Source organism: Phoxinus phoxinus (genome assembly GCF_949152265.1).
Source record: "Phoxinus phoxinus genome assembly, chromosome: 7".
Classification (NCBI taxonomy): Eukaryota; Metazoa; Chordata; class Actinopteri; order Cypriniformes; family Leuciscidae; genus Phoxinus; species Phoxinus phoxinus.
The window spans coordinates 25,797,087-25,816,462 of NC_136882.1; the positions used below are offsets into that span (position 1 = coordinate 25,797,087).

The 19,376-nt window shown below is 37.3% G+C and overlaps 2 protein-coding genes across 3 annotated transcripts; both read left to right on the forward strand.

The window, feature by feature from the left end:
* Nucleotides 1–8,137: 8,137 nt before the first annotated feature.
* cmss1 (cms1 ribosomal small subunit homolog) lies at nucleotides 8,138–14,616 on the forward strand. The gene is made up of 9 exons (XM_079619923.1): nucleotides 8,138–8,271; nucleotides 8,724–8,932; nucleotides 11,043–11,120; nucleotides 11,445–11,580; nucleotides 11,674–11,733; nucleotides 12,902–13,004; nucleotides 13,087–13,235; nucleotides 13,339–13,427; nucleotides 14,358–14,616. The coding sequence occupies exons 1-9, from the start codon at nucleotides 8,223–8,225 to the stop codon at nucleotides 14,439–14,441; spliced, it is 957 nt and encodes a 318-aa protein (XP_079476049.1). The 5' UTR covers nucleotides 8,138–8,222; the 3' UTR covers nucleotides 14,442–14,616.
* Nucleotides 14,617–14,911: 295 nt separating this feature from the next.
* On the forward strand, nucleotides 14,912–19,001 carry tmem30c (transmembrane protein 30C). 2 transcript variants are annotated; one of them, XM_079619921.1, is made up of 7 exons: nucleotides 14,912–15,254; nucleotides 16,010–16,120; nucleotides 16,867–16,974; nucleotides 17,144–17,234; nucleotides 17,320–17,469; nucleotides 17,545–17,757; nucleotides 18,670–19,001. In XM_079619921.1, the coding sequence occupies exons 1-7, from the start codon at nucleotides 15,057–15,059 to the stop codon at nucleotides 18,855–18,857; spliced, it is 1,059 nt and encodes a 352-aa protein (XP_079476047.1). In that variant the 5' UTR covers nucleotides 14,912–15,056; the 3' UTR covers nucleotides 18,858–19,001. The 2 variants fall into 2 exon arrangements, with proteins under 2 accessions (XP_079476047.1, XP_079476048.1); XM_079619922.1 differs by lacking the exon at nucleotides 16,010–16,120.
* The last annotated feature ends 375 nt before the right edge of the window (nucleotides 19,002–19,376 follow it).

The window sequence follows — 19,376 nt, forward strand, 5'->3', positions numbered from 1 at the left end:
GAATTTGAATTGAGAATTAGATTTGAGACACAAGATTCACATTTACGATTTTACTGTTTGTAGTGTAATTTGTTGACAGACCGTGTCATTGCGATACAGAAAGGAAAAGACAGCACTGCATAGCACAAAGAAAAAAACAAAATGTGAACATCTGCACATGCAGTGCTGTAGGAATTACAGTGCAGTCTTCCTACACCTCCTGACGTTCCTGTCTGTTGGGCCACAAATTCTCATCCACATCACAACCCAATATCTTCTATATTATGACATATATTATGACATGACAGATTGTTTAACCATTTTGCATGTAAAGACTTATGCTATGAACTAATGGCTAAATGTTGAGGGGGGTGAGACTACACATGTTGATCAACATGACATACACAATTGATAATGTAGGGAACAGCAGAGAATTGTACATAATCATTTGCATGATGATGTACCAAAGCACTTGCAACTTGTTTAAAGAAATGAGAAACTGCTTTTTTGATGTGCACAAGTGACACAATGATGTGAAGATTGAACAGTTTTGAGAATTTCAATTCTGATCTAATTCAGAAATGTACCAAAGCGACTGAGAAAAACTGTTAAAAAAAGTATTACAATCATATAATCATATTGTCACAATCACTCTTGTTTGGACTCTTTGTGTTTTGTCATCATATGCCTTAATCACTCATTTGTTGTCATGGACACTGGTGATTTTCAGCTGTGGACTCATCAATCACCATCATTATCACCTGCATTTTTGTTCAGTTCTGTTTCAGTCTTGGATCCGGTGTTGTCTTTTGTGGGTGCATTGTATGTTGCTCTGTGCCAGTTTGAATTACCCTTCGGATTTATTAAATATTACCTTATTGCCTTCATCTTCTTGTATGTTTACACAACCAGCCCTGTGACACATATAATTTATTAACTATCATATTATATTATATTATATTACTATACACAGATAATCATATATATATATATATATATATATATATAAGTAAAATAAATAATCATAGCTGGTACAATTCAGTGTTATAGTATAATAAGACAGTTTCTGTTATCACTCTTGCATGGCTGCTACGTGCTGTTTTGTAAACTCTGATAATATTTAATACTCGGATAGTGATGAAATTCTATTTAACTATGTGTGCAATTATTGCATAATAGTAGGCTACTAATGTCAAAACTAGCAGTGCTCTTTTGGCCATGTTTAGTCGATACCTTGAATGCATGTGTGCGTATAAATATTTCCACTCCACAGAGTGCATTGGCATGGGCTAATGAACTATTCGGCGTGAGACAGCAGGGAAAAGATGCCACACTCAGTGAATAATTTGTTTATTGATTGCAGCATTTAAATGCAGTATTGATAAAGAGGAATCCACTCTAATGGAAAGGAATGGTTGCAGTATCAAAGACTTATTGCATCTGGGAGAATGCAGGACTGACAAATTTTATTGAATGATGCTGGGAACGCTCGAGGGAGAGATAAAAAGATAAAGGGAGAAGCGGAATGAAGAGAAAAGAAAGAGCCCGGCATTGCTGTTGTTTTTTATGCTGGTGGGCTGATGTCCACCAGACAAACCAGCACCAAACCAGAATTCATTCCGGTTTAAGCTGGTCTTTTCATCACACAAATGTTATTGTTTTGCCAGTCATTTCTTCCAGGACATCAAGAATCATCTTTAACCCGTTGTAGCTCAAGCCTCACAATCCATATGGCAGAAATCTGTGTCCTTGCGTTCGACCACACACTAACGGCAGCATGTGTCACTGTGGGTGGATCGTTCCCGTGCGAGTAACAAGCAAGACGACGTGGGTGTATTCATTGGCCTTTCCCGGCAAAATACTATACGTTATATTTTAATTGAGTTCAAGATGTGTTCAAACGCACATATAAAGGAGATGTCGCTACGCCATGTGTGCGAATCTTCGCTAAATGATGTATGCACTGTATGCACACGGCCTGCTTGAATGCAGGCTCCATAAATGATTTAATGTGGAGCGCTACACTCTGTGCTTGATCCGCAGGCCGTTTCTTACACACTTGCACTAGATTATATATTACACACACTGTGTAATTTATAGATGGTACTTTGGGTGCAATATTAGATGCAGAAAAGGCGAAAGAAAAAAGGCCCAGCATGCCTTCTAGCACACCAGAGAGATTTGACTATCGTCATTTGCGGTTATTCGCTATTCTGAGTCATAAGGTTGGTAGAATAGAGAAAAACCTCATGGGTCTGTCAAAGAATATTAGACTGCAGATATTCAATTCAATAGCGACTTTATGAGTTTCTGCATTACCGTAGAAACGACTGGCATGGTAGTGGCATCGATGACAACCTTTCTTTCCATCTCTCTCTGATATCAGACGAGACATAAGCGAAGGAAAGAGAGAGAGAGAGAGAAAGAGAGAGAATGGGAGCGTGGGTAGAGTCCCATGCTGCCACAGTAGGGGTAAATTATCCATAATCAGGGCATCAATGTGGATGGGTCCATCGGAACCTAACACTTATACCCCATAATCAGCACCTCCGTGTCAACCAATCGCTTATAGCCGCACAAATTGCCACCATTTGAGCTCCCACACAGTCTATATTACAGATGTGTTTGAGTGTGTGTTTGTATCGGTGCACACTTCCTCGCCACAATAGAGAGGTCAAATTCTCCGGAAAAAAAGAAAGAGCAAAATAAGCGAGAATGATTAGAAAGAGAGAGATTAGATTGTTGCCTTTCAAAGCCGAGTTAAATCACCTTTCTTCTTTCAGATGGGGACCCGGCAAATTGCCCTCTAATCTTCAAATCATCATCATAGGAAGGAGGGCAAACGGTGACAATGACAATTCAAAAAATGCAAAAGAGATTCTGCACCTCGTGAAATTAATTGCGTCAGTTGTTTCCTACTTTTCTGCAGCATTTGAATCTCCAGCCACAGTAAACTCTTATCATTTCCAAGAGAGAAGCTCTGACCTGGATTTGTCAGCACTGCGTTTGAGTAAGGACTCTCAGCTCTGAACATAAACCGCATTCTTTTGTGCTGCTTAAATTGGGGCTCTCAAAGCTCTGTTAGAAACTCTGGCATGACCTATTCCTGTTATTTCTCAACCTCTTGCAACTTCCAGCCAACCTAACAGCCCTGTCTCTTGTTACGTTACATATGGTGCACATATATAAGAGATGCATCATATGCCATGCTGATATTAAATAGGCCACTGCATTGTAAAGTTTGCATCCACACTGGGAGTCTTATTTGTTATGCATACTGAACCCATACTCAACCACAGATTGGTGCCGTACCTTGGGATGTACTGAATGATATGCCTGGATCGAGGGAAGGGCCTGCTTGGGGCACAAAATAGCCCATATTAGTGGAATGGAGCTGGACAATTCATTGCTTTATACGTTGCGTTTTTTGCGTACAGACGACAACGTTGTTAAAACAATCCCCGTTCACACGGATCTGTGAAAACGACTAATAACGCAGTATTATGTAAGCAAGACCAGTAGTTGCCGATGTCACTTTGTAAAGAAAAAATATTATTAAGCATGCTCATGATGTCACAGTTTTCACAAATCCGTGTTTTTGTAGAGAGACAATAATGGAATTGTTTTCAAAAACTTGCACTATGAAACCAGTTTTTAAAAGTTTGCATTTTCAGGCCCCCAAAATGCTGTTATTGGGTAAATGAATGGCCAAAAATGCATAAAAAGTTTCATTTTTAAGTTGAAACAACTGTTGTGTAAACGGCCCCTATAGGGATAGTTCAATTCAATTCACATTTATTAGTGCTTTTCACAATACATATACATTTTCTGTAAAGCTGCTTTAGAACGATGAGTCTATACAATTTAGAGTGATCTGTTATCAGAGGTGACTGTGTCCAAGTTATGTATTTCAGAAAAGTGCATATAAATCAAGCAGTTAGCTAACAATATATTAATTTAAACAATGCATTAATTTAAGGCCATTCTGTCATCATTTTCTCACGTTTACTGTATTTTGTTCCAAACCTGGCCTTCTTTTTTCTGTGGAACAACAATGAAGACTTTCTGCGGAACGTTGGGAACCAAACAACATTAGAGCCCAATGTCTAACTTTGAAAAAACACTGTAAAAAACGATAGGCTTATTCAGGTAATTTTTTTGTTTTAACTGCTAACTGAGGTTCAGTTTCATTAAGTTGTCCTACATCCAGGGGCGCCGTATAGGGGGGAAAAGTTAGGACGATTCCAAGGGCCCCTGACTGACAGGGGCCCCAACAAATAGGTAAAAAGTAATAAAAAATTTGTATTATATTATACACTATATAATTCATCATCATTGAGTATATTTCAAATAGTAATTAAATTAATGATGTCTTTGATTGTACTTATTTTGGAAATCAAAGTTAAATATCCCCATTGACCAAAAAGTAAACATCCACCCCCCTGTATCTGCATGAAATGGTTTGGTCCTGCCTTAGCGCACTCATCATCAGTAGCCGCGTTTCTATTGACTAAAACGTCATTTTCCTCTCGGGAAAAGTCATTTAAAAAATCATGCCAACGGACGTTGGTAGGTTTATCCCAGCCACCGCACTAGACATTATTATTATTAACGGAAGGAGACGTAGGCGTTTTATTCAAGCATCAATGGCAAGGAAAGACTCTGTGACTTATACTGTGAGCGGCAGATATGAGGAGTTTCTGGGTGTTTCTCCCTCATTTCTGCTTCGAGGTCTTGATTGTGGCATTTCTTTGAGGTTTAGAATCCAGTATTCCTGTAATTCTTTAACAGATTGACACCCTTTCTTTAGTCTTTCCTCTCTCTCTTTTCTCTCTTTCGTTTTTTGAAAACCAGATTTTCTTTTACTATGCAACTTTGTGGTGTCTGTCATCCGCGTTTCAATTACCCTTCAAATTGCGCAAATTGAAATTGCGAATCGAAAATCGGCTCAATGGAAACAGGTCAATTTCGCAATAACTCCCATTTATCTCAATTTTTTTTTTTACATTTGCATGAGGTGGTTTTTCAGGCAATTCGAAAAATAAATATTTCGCAAAACTGCAATGGAAACAGTTTTTGTGCATTTACAGTCACCTGACGTAGATGACGTGGTGTGTTTGGACAGAATAGACGAGTTGTTTATTAAATTCATAAAAGACAAAAGAATTACAGGAATACTGGTGTATTTCAATTTATTTTTAGAAGCTTACACACACACACACACACACACACACACACACACACACACACACACACACTGTTTTGTAGCACTGTAATAACCCTGATGTGGAAATTCCGTTTTACACGTCAACTTTACTTTGTTGTTGGCAGATATCTGCAGTTAAGTAAAAAAAAAAATCAGCTGTTTTCATTGTTTTGAGATGATGATGTTAATTTATTTTGATTAAAAAGTTCATATATATTTAGTTTTTTTAGTTTTTCTTTTTTTTTAAATCTCAATAAAAATACATTGAGACTGTAAAGGATTGCCTTAAGGACATTTTTATGGTGGCTTTTAAACTTGCAAATAGTGAATTGCATACTGTATGCAGACTTGCATTTACAAATCACCAGCAGTAGGCTAAATATTGTGCTAGTACTAGTATTGAACTACAAGAAGCTAAACAGTTGCAAGCATTTGATTAGTTATGTAAAGCATCTGATGGGACAGGTACGTCCTAGAGATCTGGTGACAACAGCTGCGCGGAGGGGGCCCAATTGAATTTTTTTGTCATGGGGCCCAAAATTCCTGGCGGCACCCCTGCCTACATCAATATAAAAGCCAACTAATTTCATTATCATATGAAGTTTTGTATGAAGTTACAATCAAGGAAATCTATATAATACCTGTAAAAACGTTATCTGCTTTCCCATTCATCTCAACAGCACTTTCTCAGCTGGCACAGGACCCCCCACAAGTACATGGTTTCCTTGTACTTAGTAGTTCATGAGTGTTAATGAGATCCTTTCTGCTGCCAGGCTCACATGAACCTAGGGGGAAATATATACCGGTATATAAATATTTAGATATAAATATAGTACACAATCCAGAAACAATTTAGCACAGTTTTCACAATACTAAACAGCTCAAGTTTTGATAATAATAAGAACTGTTTCTTGAACAATACACCACTGGAATTTTTTCACTGTGAAACTCTAAAAATTTGAATATCGTGCAAAAATTTCAAGCCTTTATTTGCTATAATTTTGATGATTATGGCTTATGAAAACCCCACATTCAAAATTAGAATATTGTGAAAAGGTTTTCAAAAGCTGTAAGCCATCATCATCAAAATTATAACAAATAAAGGCTTGAAATATGATCTCACTTTGCATGAAATGAGTCTATATAATATATTAGTTTCACCTTTTAAGTTGAATTACTGAAATAATATTAAACATTTTCGAGTTTCACCTGTAGAATGCTGCATATATTCCAACACTTGATATGGCTCTGGCTTCTTTTAAGACCATTTTCATTAGCGGAGCAAACATAAAAATATATAACTGGCCATGTTATGTCTGAAATGTCACACAATATTAACATCTTGTTTATAAAACTGTTGTAGGGAAAGCAACATCACACAACCAAGAGCAGGGTTGTTGAAAACCAGCGTTTAAATGGATCATGCACGTTCAAAATCCACAATGGGGTGATCTATGAACTACAGTATAACCATTGTGCTCTTGATCAAAGCACTCAACCTCAGGTAGCTCCAGAGGGACTGACCTGTAATAAGGTTAGGTACTGCAAGTCAGTTTGGATCAAAGCGTCAGCTAAATTACAAAATGTAACATGCAGTGACTACAATCTGCACTCTGTTTCAAGAATTTATTTGATTGCTGCATTACTCCACTGCGTCCCCGTGGGTCTAAAGTGTTGTTACCCAAAGGAGAGCTCTTAATAACACAGAAAATCTACTGAAACAATGAATCCCTTAATGCAGAGAACGCATTCCACACTCCATCAGTCTTTTGACCACCGCGGCTTGAATCCAATGCAGCTTCACAGTCTATTTCAGAGCATGTTGCCATGACGAGAACCTACTTGTTACTAAGGATCACTCAGGGAGAGAAGAAAGAAAGAAAGAAAGAAAGAAAGAAAGAAAGAACGAACGAAAGAAAGAGAATGGTTGCAATTAGGGGGAAATTACAACGTTGAGGGTATATTTTTCTCTCTCGTGTGTGTGTGTGTGTGTGTGTGTGTGTGTGTGTGTGTGTGTGTGTGTGTGTGTGTGTGTGTGTGTGTGTGTGTGTGTGTGTGTGTGTGTGTGTGTGTTTAAAGGTTGCACCTGAAGTAAGTGTAAGACTAAAATATTCCTCATCGAGTATGAATTGCAATCTTAATTTTATCACATTAAAAAAAGCTGAAAAACAGTACATAATAATGAACTTGGTCTTGACTGTAGAATTCTGAGATTTTTCACCAGTATTTGGGACAACAGCATTAAAGCAAACTAGGCACCCTTCTCTCAGTTGCCAACTGCTCTTGAATAATTAGATATGGCTTTAGAGAATTTCTCTACAAAATCTTTTCCATCTTTGGATAACCACAAGTGATCTCTGTGTTAGATGAACAGCCTGTGAAGTTTCCTTCAGTGCTGTACGCTGAAGGGAAACAGAGATTTTTAATTCATGTTTGTGATGAATAAATAATTGCTTGCGCGTTCTTGTGTGTGTGTATATGCGTGCGCGCATGGAGGGATAGAGAGGCGCGAGCTCGGAATGAGGAAAGAGAAATTATAGAGTTATGACCAGTCAAACAAGTGTGGTGGAAAGTGGAACAAACGAGCACACACACATCTCAAATTCTCCATCCCGGTCCAACATTCACGAGATGGTAAACACCCTGCAGAGTGATAATTATAATTTTATAGGACTCAGCGCCGCCTAGTGGTTCAGACTTAGTTAATCTGAATACCGCATAATGAAACCACATGAAAACATAAATATATAACGTTATATATTTTTAGGTTAGGCTACAATATATTTTTAGGTTACAAATAAACCTCAATAATCAAACTAACTAAAAAAACAATTGAAAACAACGTATAATTTTAATATACTCGAATGTTCTTTCTGTTTACAATCATATAAGTCTTATTGTAAAATAAATGTATTTGATTATTATTTATTTTAGATAGCCTAATATAGTCTCGTTTTTACCAGGTAGATTCGCGCAATTTTTGTTCTATGCGAATCTGCCGTGCGCAAACTCCAGACATGCGATTGCGGTTTGAGACATGGCTGATGATTTGGGAGACGAGTGGTGGACCCAGGGAGACAATTTAGGTAAAAAAATAGTTTTTGGTTGTTTATTTGAACTCTACTTCGCGCTGTAATGTGTGTGTGTCATGTATTTATGCTCTGTGCGTGTCGGTTTTAAACAGCCTGCTGTGCCAGGGCACACAAGTGCTCTAGAAACTTCTGCCTAACAAGGTTCTGTTAGATCGAGAATAATTATTTTGTAACTTACATGAAACTACTGTCAATAAACGAGCATCAGTTGGAACTTGGTTAGCCTCATTTTGGCGGATCTATGGCTTAACATTTCTTACTAGATTCAGACTACGCAAAACACGTGTTTGCCCTGTCTGCGGTGCATCTTGGGATATGTAGTTTTCTCCCATGTAAACAATTGTAGTATTGTAGTACTGTTTGTATGTGAGCTTTATTATTGTTATTATTAATTTGGTTATTAACTTACATCATGACATTTCGTTTATGTGCAAACTTTGTCCCAGGTGTGTCAGAGGTAGAGGAGAACACACAGCCACTTACAGAAGAACAACCGATAAAATCTACATCAAAGAAAAGGAAGAGTGATAAACAGATTCAAGAGGAGGACACACAGCCACTTACAGAAGAACAATCAAATAAATCCATATCAAAGAAAAGGAAGGGTGAAAAAAATATTCAAGACGGCACCAAGAAAAAGAAGAAAACTGCTAAGGTAATACACACACAAAAGTGATAATTGTGAGGCAAAAAAAAATCTAACTGAATAGTGTGTAACAGTTAGGTCCTGGAAATAAAAAGCCCCTTTAGTTCATAGGGAAATTGATTTAAAAAAAATAACTTATTTAAAGGGATAGTTCACTTTGAAATTAATTTTTGATATGTTTTAGCTTACCTCAAGTGCATCCAAGATGTAGGTGTCTTTGTTTCCACAGTATTTTCAATTTTGATATTTTTAGGTCTAACCGTTCTTGTCTGGCAGTCATATCATGCAGGTCTATGGGGTCCACCTCAAAGAGCATGCACATAGAAGTCCAAATTAAACATGACTTAATGACTCGTAAATGTAAGTACACATTGATGGCCTAAGACACGAAACGAGCGGTTTGTGTGAGAAAACGAACAGTATTTATATCGTTTTTACCTCTTGTAACACAGCCATGTCCAAGTGATCTGAGGGCGTGCGCGCTTCCTGGTGTGTGACGTGTGCGCAGACTGGTGCATAGATGTATACACTAGATGTCGCCTTGGCTACGGCAGTTCATTGGAACGAATGTATTTAATGCGAAATCTATTGTATATATACTATGCACCAGTCTGCGTACACGTCACACTGAAGGAAACGCTCGCGCCCTCAGATCACTTGGACATGGCTGTGTTACAAGAAGTAAAAACTATATAAATACTGTTCGTTTTCTCACACAAACCGCTCGTTTCGTGTCTTAGGCCATCAATGTGTACTTACATTTACGAGTCATTAAATCATGTTTAATTTGGACTTCTCTGTGCATGCTCTTTGAGGTGGACCTCATAGACCTGCATGATATGACTGTCAGACAAGAACGGATAGACCTAAAAATATCAAAATTGAAAATACTGTGGAAACAAAGACACCTACATCTTGGATGCCCTTGAGGTAAGCTAAAACATATCAAAAATTAATTTCAAAGTGAACTATCCCTTTAAACCATTAAATACAGATCTACTGAGATGTAATTCATTGATGGTAAATGCTTTTGTTGAAGCCATCATTTCACATAATTTCACATATCCTTATATCCAGGTTCATTAGTTGTGTTCAAGCTGAATTCTTGGTGAAAAACATTACCCATGATTCAGCAAAGAAAGCTACATTATCGCAGCAAGCAAACCACGTCAAAAGAGCTCTGCAGCGACCGCCCACATCCATGAAGCACTGCTAATGATGTAATCTCCCTATGCTCTCAAAAGAAAAGAGATTTTTATATTGTCACGTTGAAAAAGTGTGTGGCCACTGTAGCACTCCGTTAAAGCTCAAGTGTGGCTCTACCAATGGTGTGGGTTTGGGGTGGGGGTTCCTTTAGAAACCTGTTAAAAATATTTAACTTCTATTTAAAGGGCTCCTATTATTTTACCTTTCCGTTAGTGTGTAATATAGCTGTTTGTGCATGTAAACGACCTGCAAAGATCACACACCAAAGAGAGTTTAATTTACATAATGTCTGGCTTTGACCCACCCACAAAGAACTGTTGAATAAGTGATTTTGCAAGGAGGCACTTTTTTTTTTTTGCTACCAGGGCAAAAAAGAAAAGAAAAAAACATGATATGGGCTTCCAATACCGATGTCATCCTAGATATAATAGTTTACAACTGCGCATGAAACCTCGATTATGTTAAGGGGCGTTCCGACACATGCTCTAATCATCTGACCAATCACAACAGACTTGACCAGCTGGCGTGGCCAATCAGAGCAGACTGGGCTTTTTGGAAAGGCAGGCTTTAAAGACGAAGGAAATAAGACAGAGCTTTTCAGACAGAGGGTGTAAAGAGGTGCTACAGTAATGTATAATATGAGAAAAAAATATGTTTTTTGAACTTTAAGTCATGTAAATTTATTCTAGCAGAATTCTATTTTTGAAGATTTATTCAAAAATACAATTATGAACTTGTACATGAGCATAATATGGGCACTTTAGAAAAATGTAGAAACCTCGACTTTGCAAATCTTTTTTTCTTGTGTTCAGGCATTTAAGTCTTTCATCAAAGAGATGTCTTTGAGACAAAAGGTCTTGTGAGCAAAAACAGAACAAGGGCATCTTTAAGTAAAGACTGTCTTTCCCTGCAGAAAGAATGTTTCATCACAGAGGAGAGATCAGAGGAAAAGGGTGATAAGGAGTCCAACAAAAACAAGAAGAGAAGAAAGGTAAGAATTATAATTCACAAGTCTGTTAATGTTACTGTAGATGTCAAATTCTTTTGCCCAGGTCAATATGCTACTTTAGAATATTTTTTTTTCACTTCATGCTTGATAGAAAAGTGAGAAAAAGAGCAAACCTACCCCAGAGATGCTTTGATTTTACGGACCATAATTTGACAGCTCATTTCTCATTTTGCATAGGTCTTGGTTATTATATTAGAGGACGGAGCTTATCCGAATTCATTCATTCCATTTCGTGTCACTGTCTCTGCCACTGATGTATTTGTTTTAAAACATGTTATTGTTGCATAATTCTCCTTTTGTCTTTAGAAGAAGAAAACCATCACAGATGTCCTGACGAGCTCTGAACCTGTGCCGGGCTCTCCAGCTGACCTTATGAGCCTTCTGAAGAATCACTTCAGCCTGACCCGCTCTGTTATTGAGCAGGAGGACCTGACGCTAAAGGGTGAGTCGATTAATGCGTGTTTGTGTCTGCTTTCATTTGAATCTGGATATTGGATGAGGAGGTTGATTTTGTTTGTTGTCTTTTCTGTTTCAGACTCTTGTTTCCTCAGCAGTAATGACCTTACACATAGCTTGTCTTCTTACCTCAAGGAAGGTAAAACACCATATATATATGCCGTGTTTGTCTTTTCATGCAGTCTTTCAATTTCTTAAAAGGATAGTTCACCCAAAAATGAAAATGTTGTCATCAATTACTCACCCTCAAGTTTCTTTCATCTGTTGAACACAAAATAAGATATTTTAAAGAATTTTGGTAACCAGACAGTTGATGGTAGCCATTGACTCCCATAGTATTTTTTTCCTACTATGGAAGTCAATGGCTAGGTCTACTGTTTAATTATCAAAATTCTATAAAATATTTTCATTTGTGGTCAACAGAAGAATAAAATGATTGTTCACCCAAAAATAAATATTGACCCCAAAAACGGGAGCATCTGACACTCTCATTTTGAATAAGCAAAGATTTACCCATTATAGAATATAAATTACCATTCAAAAGTTTGGATTTTTAATGATTTTGAAAGAAGTCTGTTATGCTCACCACAGGTGCATTTATCTGATCAAAAATACAGTAAAAGCTGTAATATTGTGAAAAAAAATATTACCTTAAAAATCTTTTCTATTTTAATATATTGTGAGTGATGGCAAAGCTGAATTTCCAGCCTCATTACTCCATTCTGCAGTGTCACATGATCCTTCAGAAATCATTATAATATGCTGCTTTGCTGCTCAAGAAACATTTATTATTATTATCAATATTGACAATCTTTTTTTTGCAGGATTTTTGATTAATAAAAAGTACATAATTAAAGAACATAATTTATTTGAAATATAAATCACTTGTAACATTATAATGTTTTTATTGTCACGTTTGATCAATTTAATTCTACTTTTATCCTTCCTGATTTCTTTTAAAAAACAATTACAGACACCACATTTTTTAATGGCAAGTCAGGGGGCTTTATTAATTGTGTCCATTGTGTTAATTGCTTAAAGGTGCATAGAGCAACTTTCTGAGTTTTTGCAGAACTATGCCACCTCTGGCGGCAAGCGAAACTCCAGCCAGAGATGTGGCTTGCACTAGACAAAAGTTTTCTTTTTTTTATCTTACGTGGAGTTTGCGTTGGTGTTTGAAATGAACTACAAGCAGGTCTCTTACAATCCATCTTCTACGGAGACTGTAAAGTTGCTTAATGCACCTTTAATGAATACATGTAAATAGTTTTTATTAACACATTTCATATTAACACATTTTATTTCAGTTTGTCCAAAGTGGGCTAAAATCCAGAAGCAGCACACCCAGGCCCAGTCAGTGGTGTTGCTCATCGTTTGCGGATCCGCTCTCAGAACTATTGATCTAATTAAGTGAGTTTCAGTTGTTCTGTTTTGAATAATACAGAGTTTGTCTTCCCAAGTGTTAGACTGTTTCTCTCTCTTTGCATTTAAGGCAGCTGATAGCATTTAAAGGCCAAGCTAAAGTGCTAAAGCTGTTCGCGAAACACATCAAAGTGGATGACCAGATAAAGTCATTAAGTAAAGGTGTGACCCATATTGCTGTTGGAACTCCTGGGAGAATTGCTGCCTTGTTAGAAAAAGGTTTGTTTTGATGCACATTTCTTGTAAATTATATTTTAACCAACTTGCATGCTTTTCAGTTTTGTGAAATGTTTTTTTCTCCTCCTTGATTTTTGTGCTTTAGAGGGTTTGACTGTGCAAGGACTGAGGTATCTGGTACTGGACTGGAACTACCGAGACCAGAAGTTCAGGAGAATGGTGGATATACCAGAGGTAGCACTGATATGCTGTTTTCAGATAGGACAGACATGTTTGTTACAACATTACAAAGATAATTTTTATAGAATTATAATACCGATAGAGATAAAATATACATAAAATATTGATATCTAATGTAACTAGCCAAAATGATGGATGGTTTTGATACACACTTAAAGGGTTAGTTCACCCAAAAATTAAATTTCTGCCATTAATTACTCACCCTCATGTCGTTCCAAACCCGTAAGTGTTTATCTTTGGAACACAATAGATATTTTTGATGAAATACGAGAGCTTTCTGTCCCTCCATAGACTGCAACTTCATTACCACTTTCAAGGCCCAGAAAGGTAGAGGTGCTCATGTGAACAGCGCCAGAGACTGACACGGAAGAGATGAAATTGTTGAGTAAAGTCATTATTTTTGTTTTTTTGTGCACAAGATGGTCATGGACTATTTTAACGATGTCTTTATCTTTCTGGGCCTTGGAAGTGGTAATAATGTTGCTGTCAATGGGGGGTCACTCAGAAAGCTCTCGGATTTCATCAAAAATATCCTAACTTGTGTTCCGAAGATGAACGAAGATCTTACACGTTTGGAACGACATGAGGGTGAGTAATAAATAACAGTAATTACATTTTTATACAGATTATTTACTGTCAACATATTTCCTGTAAAAAAGGGACATATCGACAGTACACAGCCAAAATGGATTCGTTTACATCACAGCCATTAAAAATATGTATTGCTATTTGCTGTTGTTAGTTGTGTGAACAAGAACATCAATATTCTTGCTCCATTTTCACAGAAAGAGACTCAATTTTAAATGTGCATATTTGATGAAGAAAACGTTGCTTATTTGGATTTAATTGGGTTTAACTGACTTTAAACTAAATTCTAATAACTGTGGGGAAAATAGCTTAAAATATATTTTTATTGTGTTCCAGGTGAAAGAAGACTTACTGAAAATGATGGACCGTGGTCTAATTCAGAGCTGCAGGGAAGGAACATTTAAAATAGGACTCTTTTGAGCAAACAGTCTGTTTTCTGTTATTTACACGTTCATATTCATTTACTTGCTCAACATGTATTTGATAGAGCTATTGTAATGTATTTTAAGGAAATATGTCTGCTGCAAGAAAATAAATATTATCTGTGTTTTTTTTGTTGTTTTTTACAATTACAAATAAAAAGATCTGATTGGACAAAAAAAGATCTGTCCATTTTTTTTGTATTGTGCATCAGGAGCCCCTCCCATTTTAGACTGTTTATACTTTATTCAGAATATTCTACTTAATGCAATATCCTGTTACAACACACATGCTCAGGCACCAAGCGCACACACATTTACTCAAATGCGGCTCCCACACATTACGGCAGAGTCCAGGAATGAGGAGAGACTCAGTTCTTCTGATGGAAAAGAATGTGTGGAGCGCTGGGGAGGTTTACAGTCAGAGCTAAAGACAGGGAGAACTGCACTGTGTGTATAAGGTGGGGTGGTTGCAGTTAATAAGTAACAGTCACTTAAGGTTCAAAGGTTCAGTCATACAGGGAACTGGGAAAACTTCCTTCGGTGGCAGTTAAAAGAAAAACTCTTATTTGAATTTGTGTTATTACTATTTTTGTGAAGTTGCAGAGAATCTGCGATGGGAAAGAAGCAGGCAGGTACAGGGCCATTGTCGAGGCGTCCGGATAACTCCGCATTTAAACAGCAGAGGTTACCCGCCTGGTCTCCATCTCTCACGGCACAGACCGTGCTGCCAACTTTCTACATCCTCTCTCTCGTGTGCTTGTTTCTGGGCGTCTGGCTCCTCATCACTGTTCAGCAAACACACGAACTGAAGGTTAGACGTTTTTTTTTTAATCATGTGCCAATGTGCAAGACATAAGGAAGTGGGGAAACAGACCAGAAGGATGTGTTCCACTGGAAAGATGATCAACACAACCCACAAATGAATTTACTGTGTTCTTATGGTGTAACTTATTATATTAGTCAAGTCCTTTTGCTATTTTTACTCATAATTTAAACCTAACATTTGTAATTTGATCAATTCAAAATATTGGTTTCGCTATTAAACTTTTCCTCAAGGTTGGTGGTCAAAAGACAAATTGTTAGACTTTTTTTTATTCAAAGTCATTACATTAGCACTTATTAAACTATTCAATTTAGTTGTTTAATTAAAGTAGCCGACCAACTACGTATGACCGTAATTGTTGTCTTGTTTGTTATTAGCATGGCTTGCTAAGGCAGCCATATCTACAGACCAGAATATCATGGCCTTGGGGGTGCGCTGTTTTAAATTGGGCCAGTAAACAACCACACTGAACATCTCAGCAACCATATAGCAAAATGACAGCCGCTTTTGCATGGGCATCACTCTGTTTTTATTAAGCATTAAAATCTGGTTTGCTACATTATGGTACCTCTATAAAGAAGATTGCTCAGTATGGTCACATTGATAAATGATGGAAAGAAAGGGGGTGAATGGGATTCAAACCACACGAGCACCACATCACAACATTTTGGAGTATGTGCTGCCATAACTCCAACCACAGTGACATTTTACACACGTCGTATGTTGTTCTTTCTGCTGCATAGGTGGATTACACCAATGCCGGAACATGTAAACGATGCTTCGAGATGCATGCCATCCACAACAGAACGTCCTGCTCATGCTCAGTCAGCTTCTACAATCCCAAAAACTTTTCGGTGGGTCAGTTCAAGAAGTGATTTGACCGTTCAAAAGTTGTAAAAAAAAAAAATGTTAAGGAAAGTAATGCTTTTATACAGCAAGGACACATTAAACTGATCAAAAGTGACAGAAAAGATGTAAAATGATGTAAGTTCTTCTGATCGTTCTATTCATCAAAGAAACCTGAAAAAACATGTATTATGGCTTTGAAAAAAAATATTAAGCAGCACAACTCTTTTCAACGATGTTTTGAAAAGCAAAATTGTGTGCAAAATACAACATTACTTTTTATTTTTATGCATGTAAGCATGATACTAGTGTGTTAAAATCACTCACTAGCCTTGTCTGCACAAAGTTATATCCAAATTTATAAATAATATACCATTTTTTAACTCCTGGCATGACTATTTAAAACCAGTATACCTAACCTTGGTTTCATGCACCGTTTCCGGCAGAATTAGAGCATTTTCTGCCTAGAACAGTCCCTCTGGTAAAACGATGATTTACATAAACTCAAATAACATAATTCATTGTCTAATTTGTCAAATTATTTTCTGTGGTAAATTTTCTGTGCTTCAGATTTTAGAGTATTCCAACCGTACTTTAAAAAATAAAGAGAGAAGACATCCTAAATGAAATTCATATTACAAATGTCTGATTCCTAATTTAAACGAGACACCATATGAGTCTCATAATTTGTCATCAGCGTGTTTCCTTTCAACATGATGTAGTACTATGTCTGATGGCATGCTGTCTCCCTCAGGGCGATGTATTCTTTTACTACGGTCTGAGGAACTTTCATCAGAACCTGCGGAGGTACATGGACTCCCGCGATGATGCACAGATGGTGGGGAGGAAGAACAACCTGAAGGTGCTGGACTTCTCTTTCACTCCCCTTCTGTTTGCACTCCTTTTTCACGCTCTTTCCTCATCCCTCCCACACACTGATTAAAATAACGTCTGTCTTTATTTGATCTCTCACTATGCTTCACATTAGTAGCGCTGTTATCACATCCAAGATGTTGTTATTGCTCACGTAGGCACCGAGTACGTACTGCGCTCCGTTCGATTACGATGCACAAAGAGTACCCGTTGCCCCATGTGGTGCTGTGGCCAACAGCATGTTCAACGGTGAGACACATGTTAGTATTATGCTAATAAGCCATTTTGCTTCCTGCTTGTGATTTTGTTTATACCATTTTATTTTTTATTTTAGACTCATTTACAGTGATTTATTATCCAACGAATGACGTAGAAGTACAAGTTCCACTCTACAGGAAGGGCATCGCTTGGTACACGGACAAAAATGTCAAGTACCGTAACCCTCCGACCAACAACACATTCACACTCCGACAAGCCTTTGAAGGTACACACCATACGCTGCATGTGTTATGAGCATGTGTCTGTTTTTTCTCATTGTTGTCTCTCTGTTTGTTCTCAGGCACGATCCGGCCCTTATACTGGCAGCGTCCGGTTTATGAGCTGGATGACACAGACTCAAACAACAATGGCTTCATAAATGACGACCTGATTGTTTGGATGAGAGAGGCGGCCTTCCCTAATTTCAAAAAGCTTTATGGGGTTCTCAATCGTGCTCAAGGGCATTTCAATCAAGGCCTGCCCAGTGGCAACTACAGCATCTCTATAATTTACAGTATCCTTTGCTCACTGAGGACAGAATTGGTTGTAAATGGAAGGAAAGGGTTCGGCAGCACTGACAGCCAGGCTTTTGGTTTGGTGACAAAACATATTACACCACTGACAAAATTGGATGGTCACAATGGGAAGTCTGCTTTTTTTCATTTGTTTTTACCGTGGTTCATTTTTAAGGGATAGTTTACCCAAAAATTAAAATTCTGTCATCATTTACTCACTCTCATGTCGTTCCAAACCTCCATGACTTAAGGGATTGGAATGAAAAATGTGTCTTACTTACTCACCCTCATCATGTTCCAATTCTGTATGGGTGTATTTCTTCTGTTGAACACAAAAGAAGATATTTTAAAGAATGTTGGTAATCAAACAAATATCTTCGTTTGTGTTCAGCAAGAAACTCATTCAGGTTTGGAACAGCATGAGGGTGAGTCAATTATGACAGAATTTTCATTTTTGGGTGAACTAACAAAATATTTTATGTATGCTCTTACATTTCTAAAAATAACTTCTTTATGTTCCACAGAAGAAAGAAAGTAATATAGGCTTGGAACAACATTACGATGAGTAACTCATGACAGAATTGACATTTTTGGGCCAACTATCCCTTTAAGACACTATCCCCTGGATTGGCAGACGAGACTTTAGTCCCAGACTAAAATGCAAGTTTGAGCTGTTTTAACTGAAAGCAACTTGCATATCTGACATATCTTAAAATAGGTCAGTGCCATTGTTTTGACTCAAGATGCACACCATGTTTTTTCTAAGGCACGTTTATAAAAGCTACTTAAATGTCCTTATTGAACTACGGCCTAATCCTAGCTTAATCTAAACCCTGTCTGTGAAACCGGGTCTATAATATATGTATCCATTTCATTTCTATCTTAGATTTAGCCTTGACTAATACCTTCAGATTTTCCCGTCGAGCCCTTTCAAGGTCAGAAGGAGCTGGTGATCTCCATGGTGACCTGGTTTGGTGGGCAGAATTACTTTCTGCCCATAGCGTACCTGGTGACCGGTGGACTGATCTTGGTGGCAGCTATTGTACTCACAATGGTGTTTGTGAAAGTGGGCAAAAAGGGCAAGAACATGGAGGAATAAACAAAGGAAGAAGGAAATGTACATCAGAAAAGAATGACAAACATTGCCCTTAAAAGTCATAGGCACATTGGAAGCAATTCAATTGTACATATACCGGTATACTTTGTACATATCATCCTCTCTAATTATGAGAAAAAAATGTTTTGGGCCAAAACCATAGACTGTAAAAAAAACCATTTTGTATGGTTCAATAATAATATTAATAGTTTTATATACAGTGACATTCAAAAACACATATAGAAAATCTGGGATTAAAATTAGAGATTAAGTGCATGATCTGTGCTCATTTTTCAATTAAACTTTTCATGCAAGTTGTAATGCTTATAATTTGTAATTGAAACAAATGAATCTGTATTAAAGTAGAAAATACAAACATTTTTGCAAATGGACTTTTGAACCCCACTGTATTATGATGATGACATGTAAAAACTGGCCTGTATTTCCAGACAGGAAATGAGTAATGCACAATTATAATTTGCAGCTGTCTAAAATCATTGCACTGAGGTCTCTTCACATCTG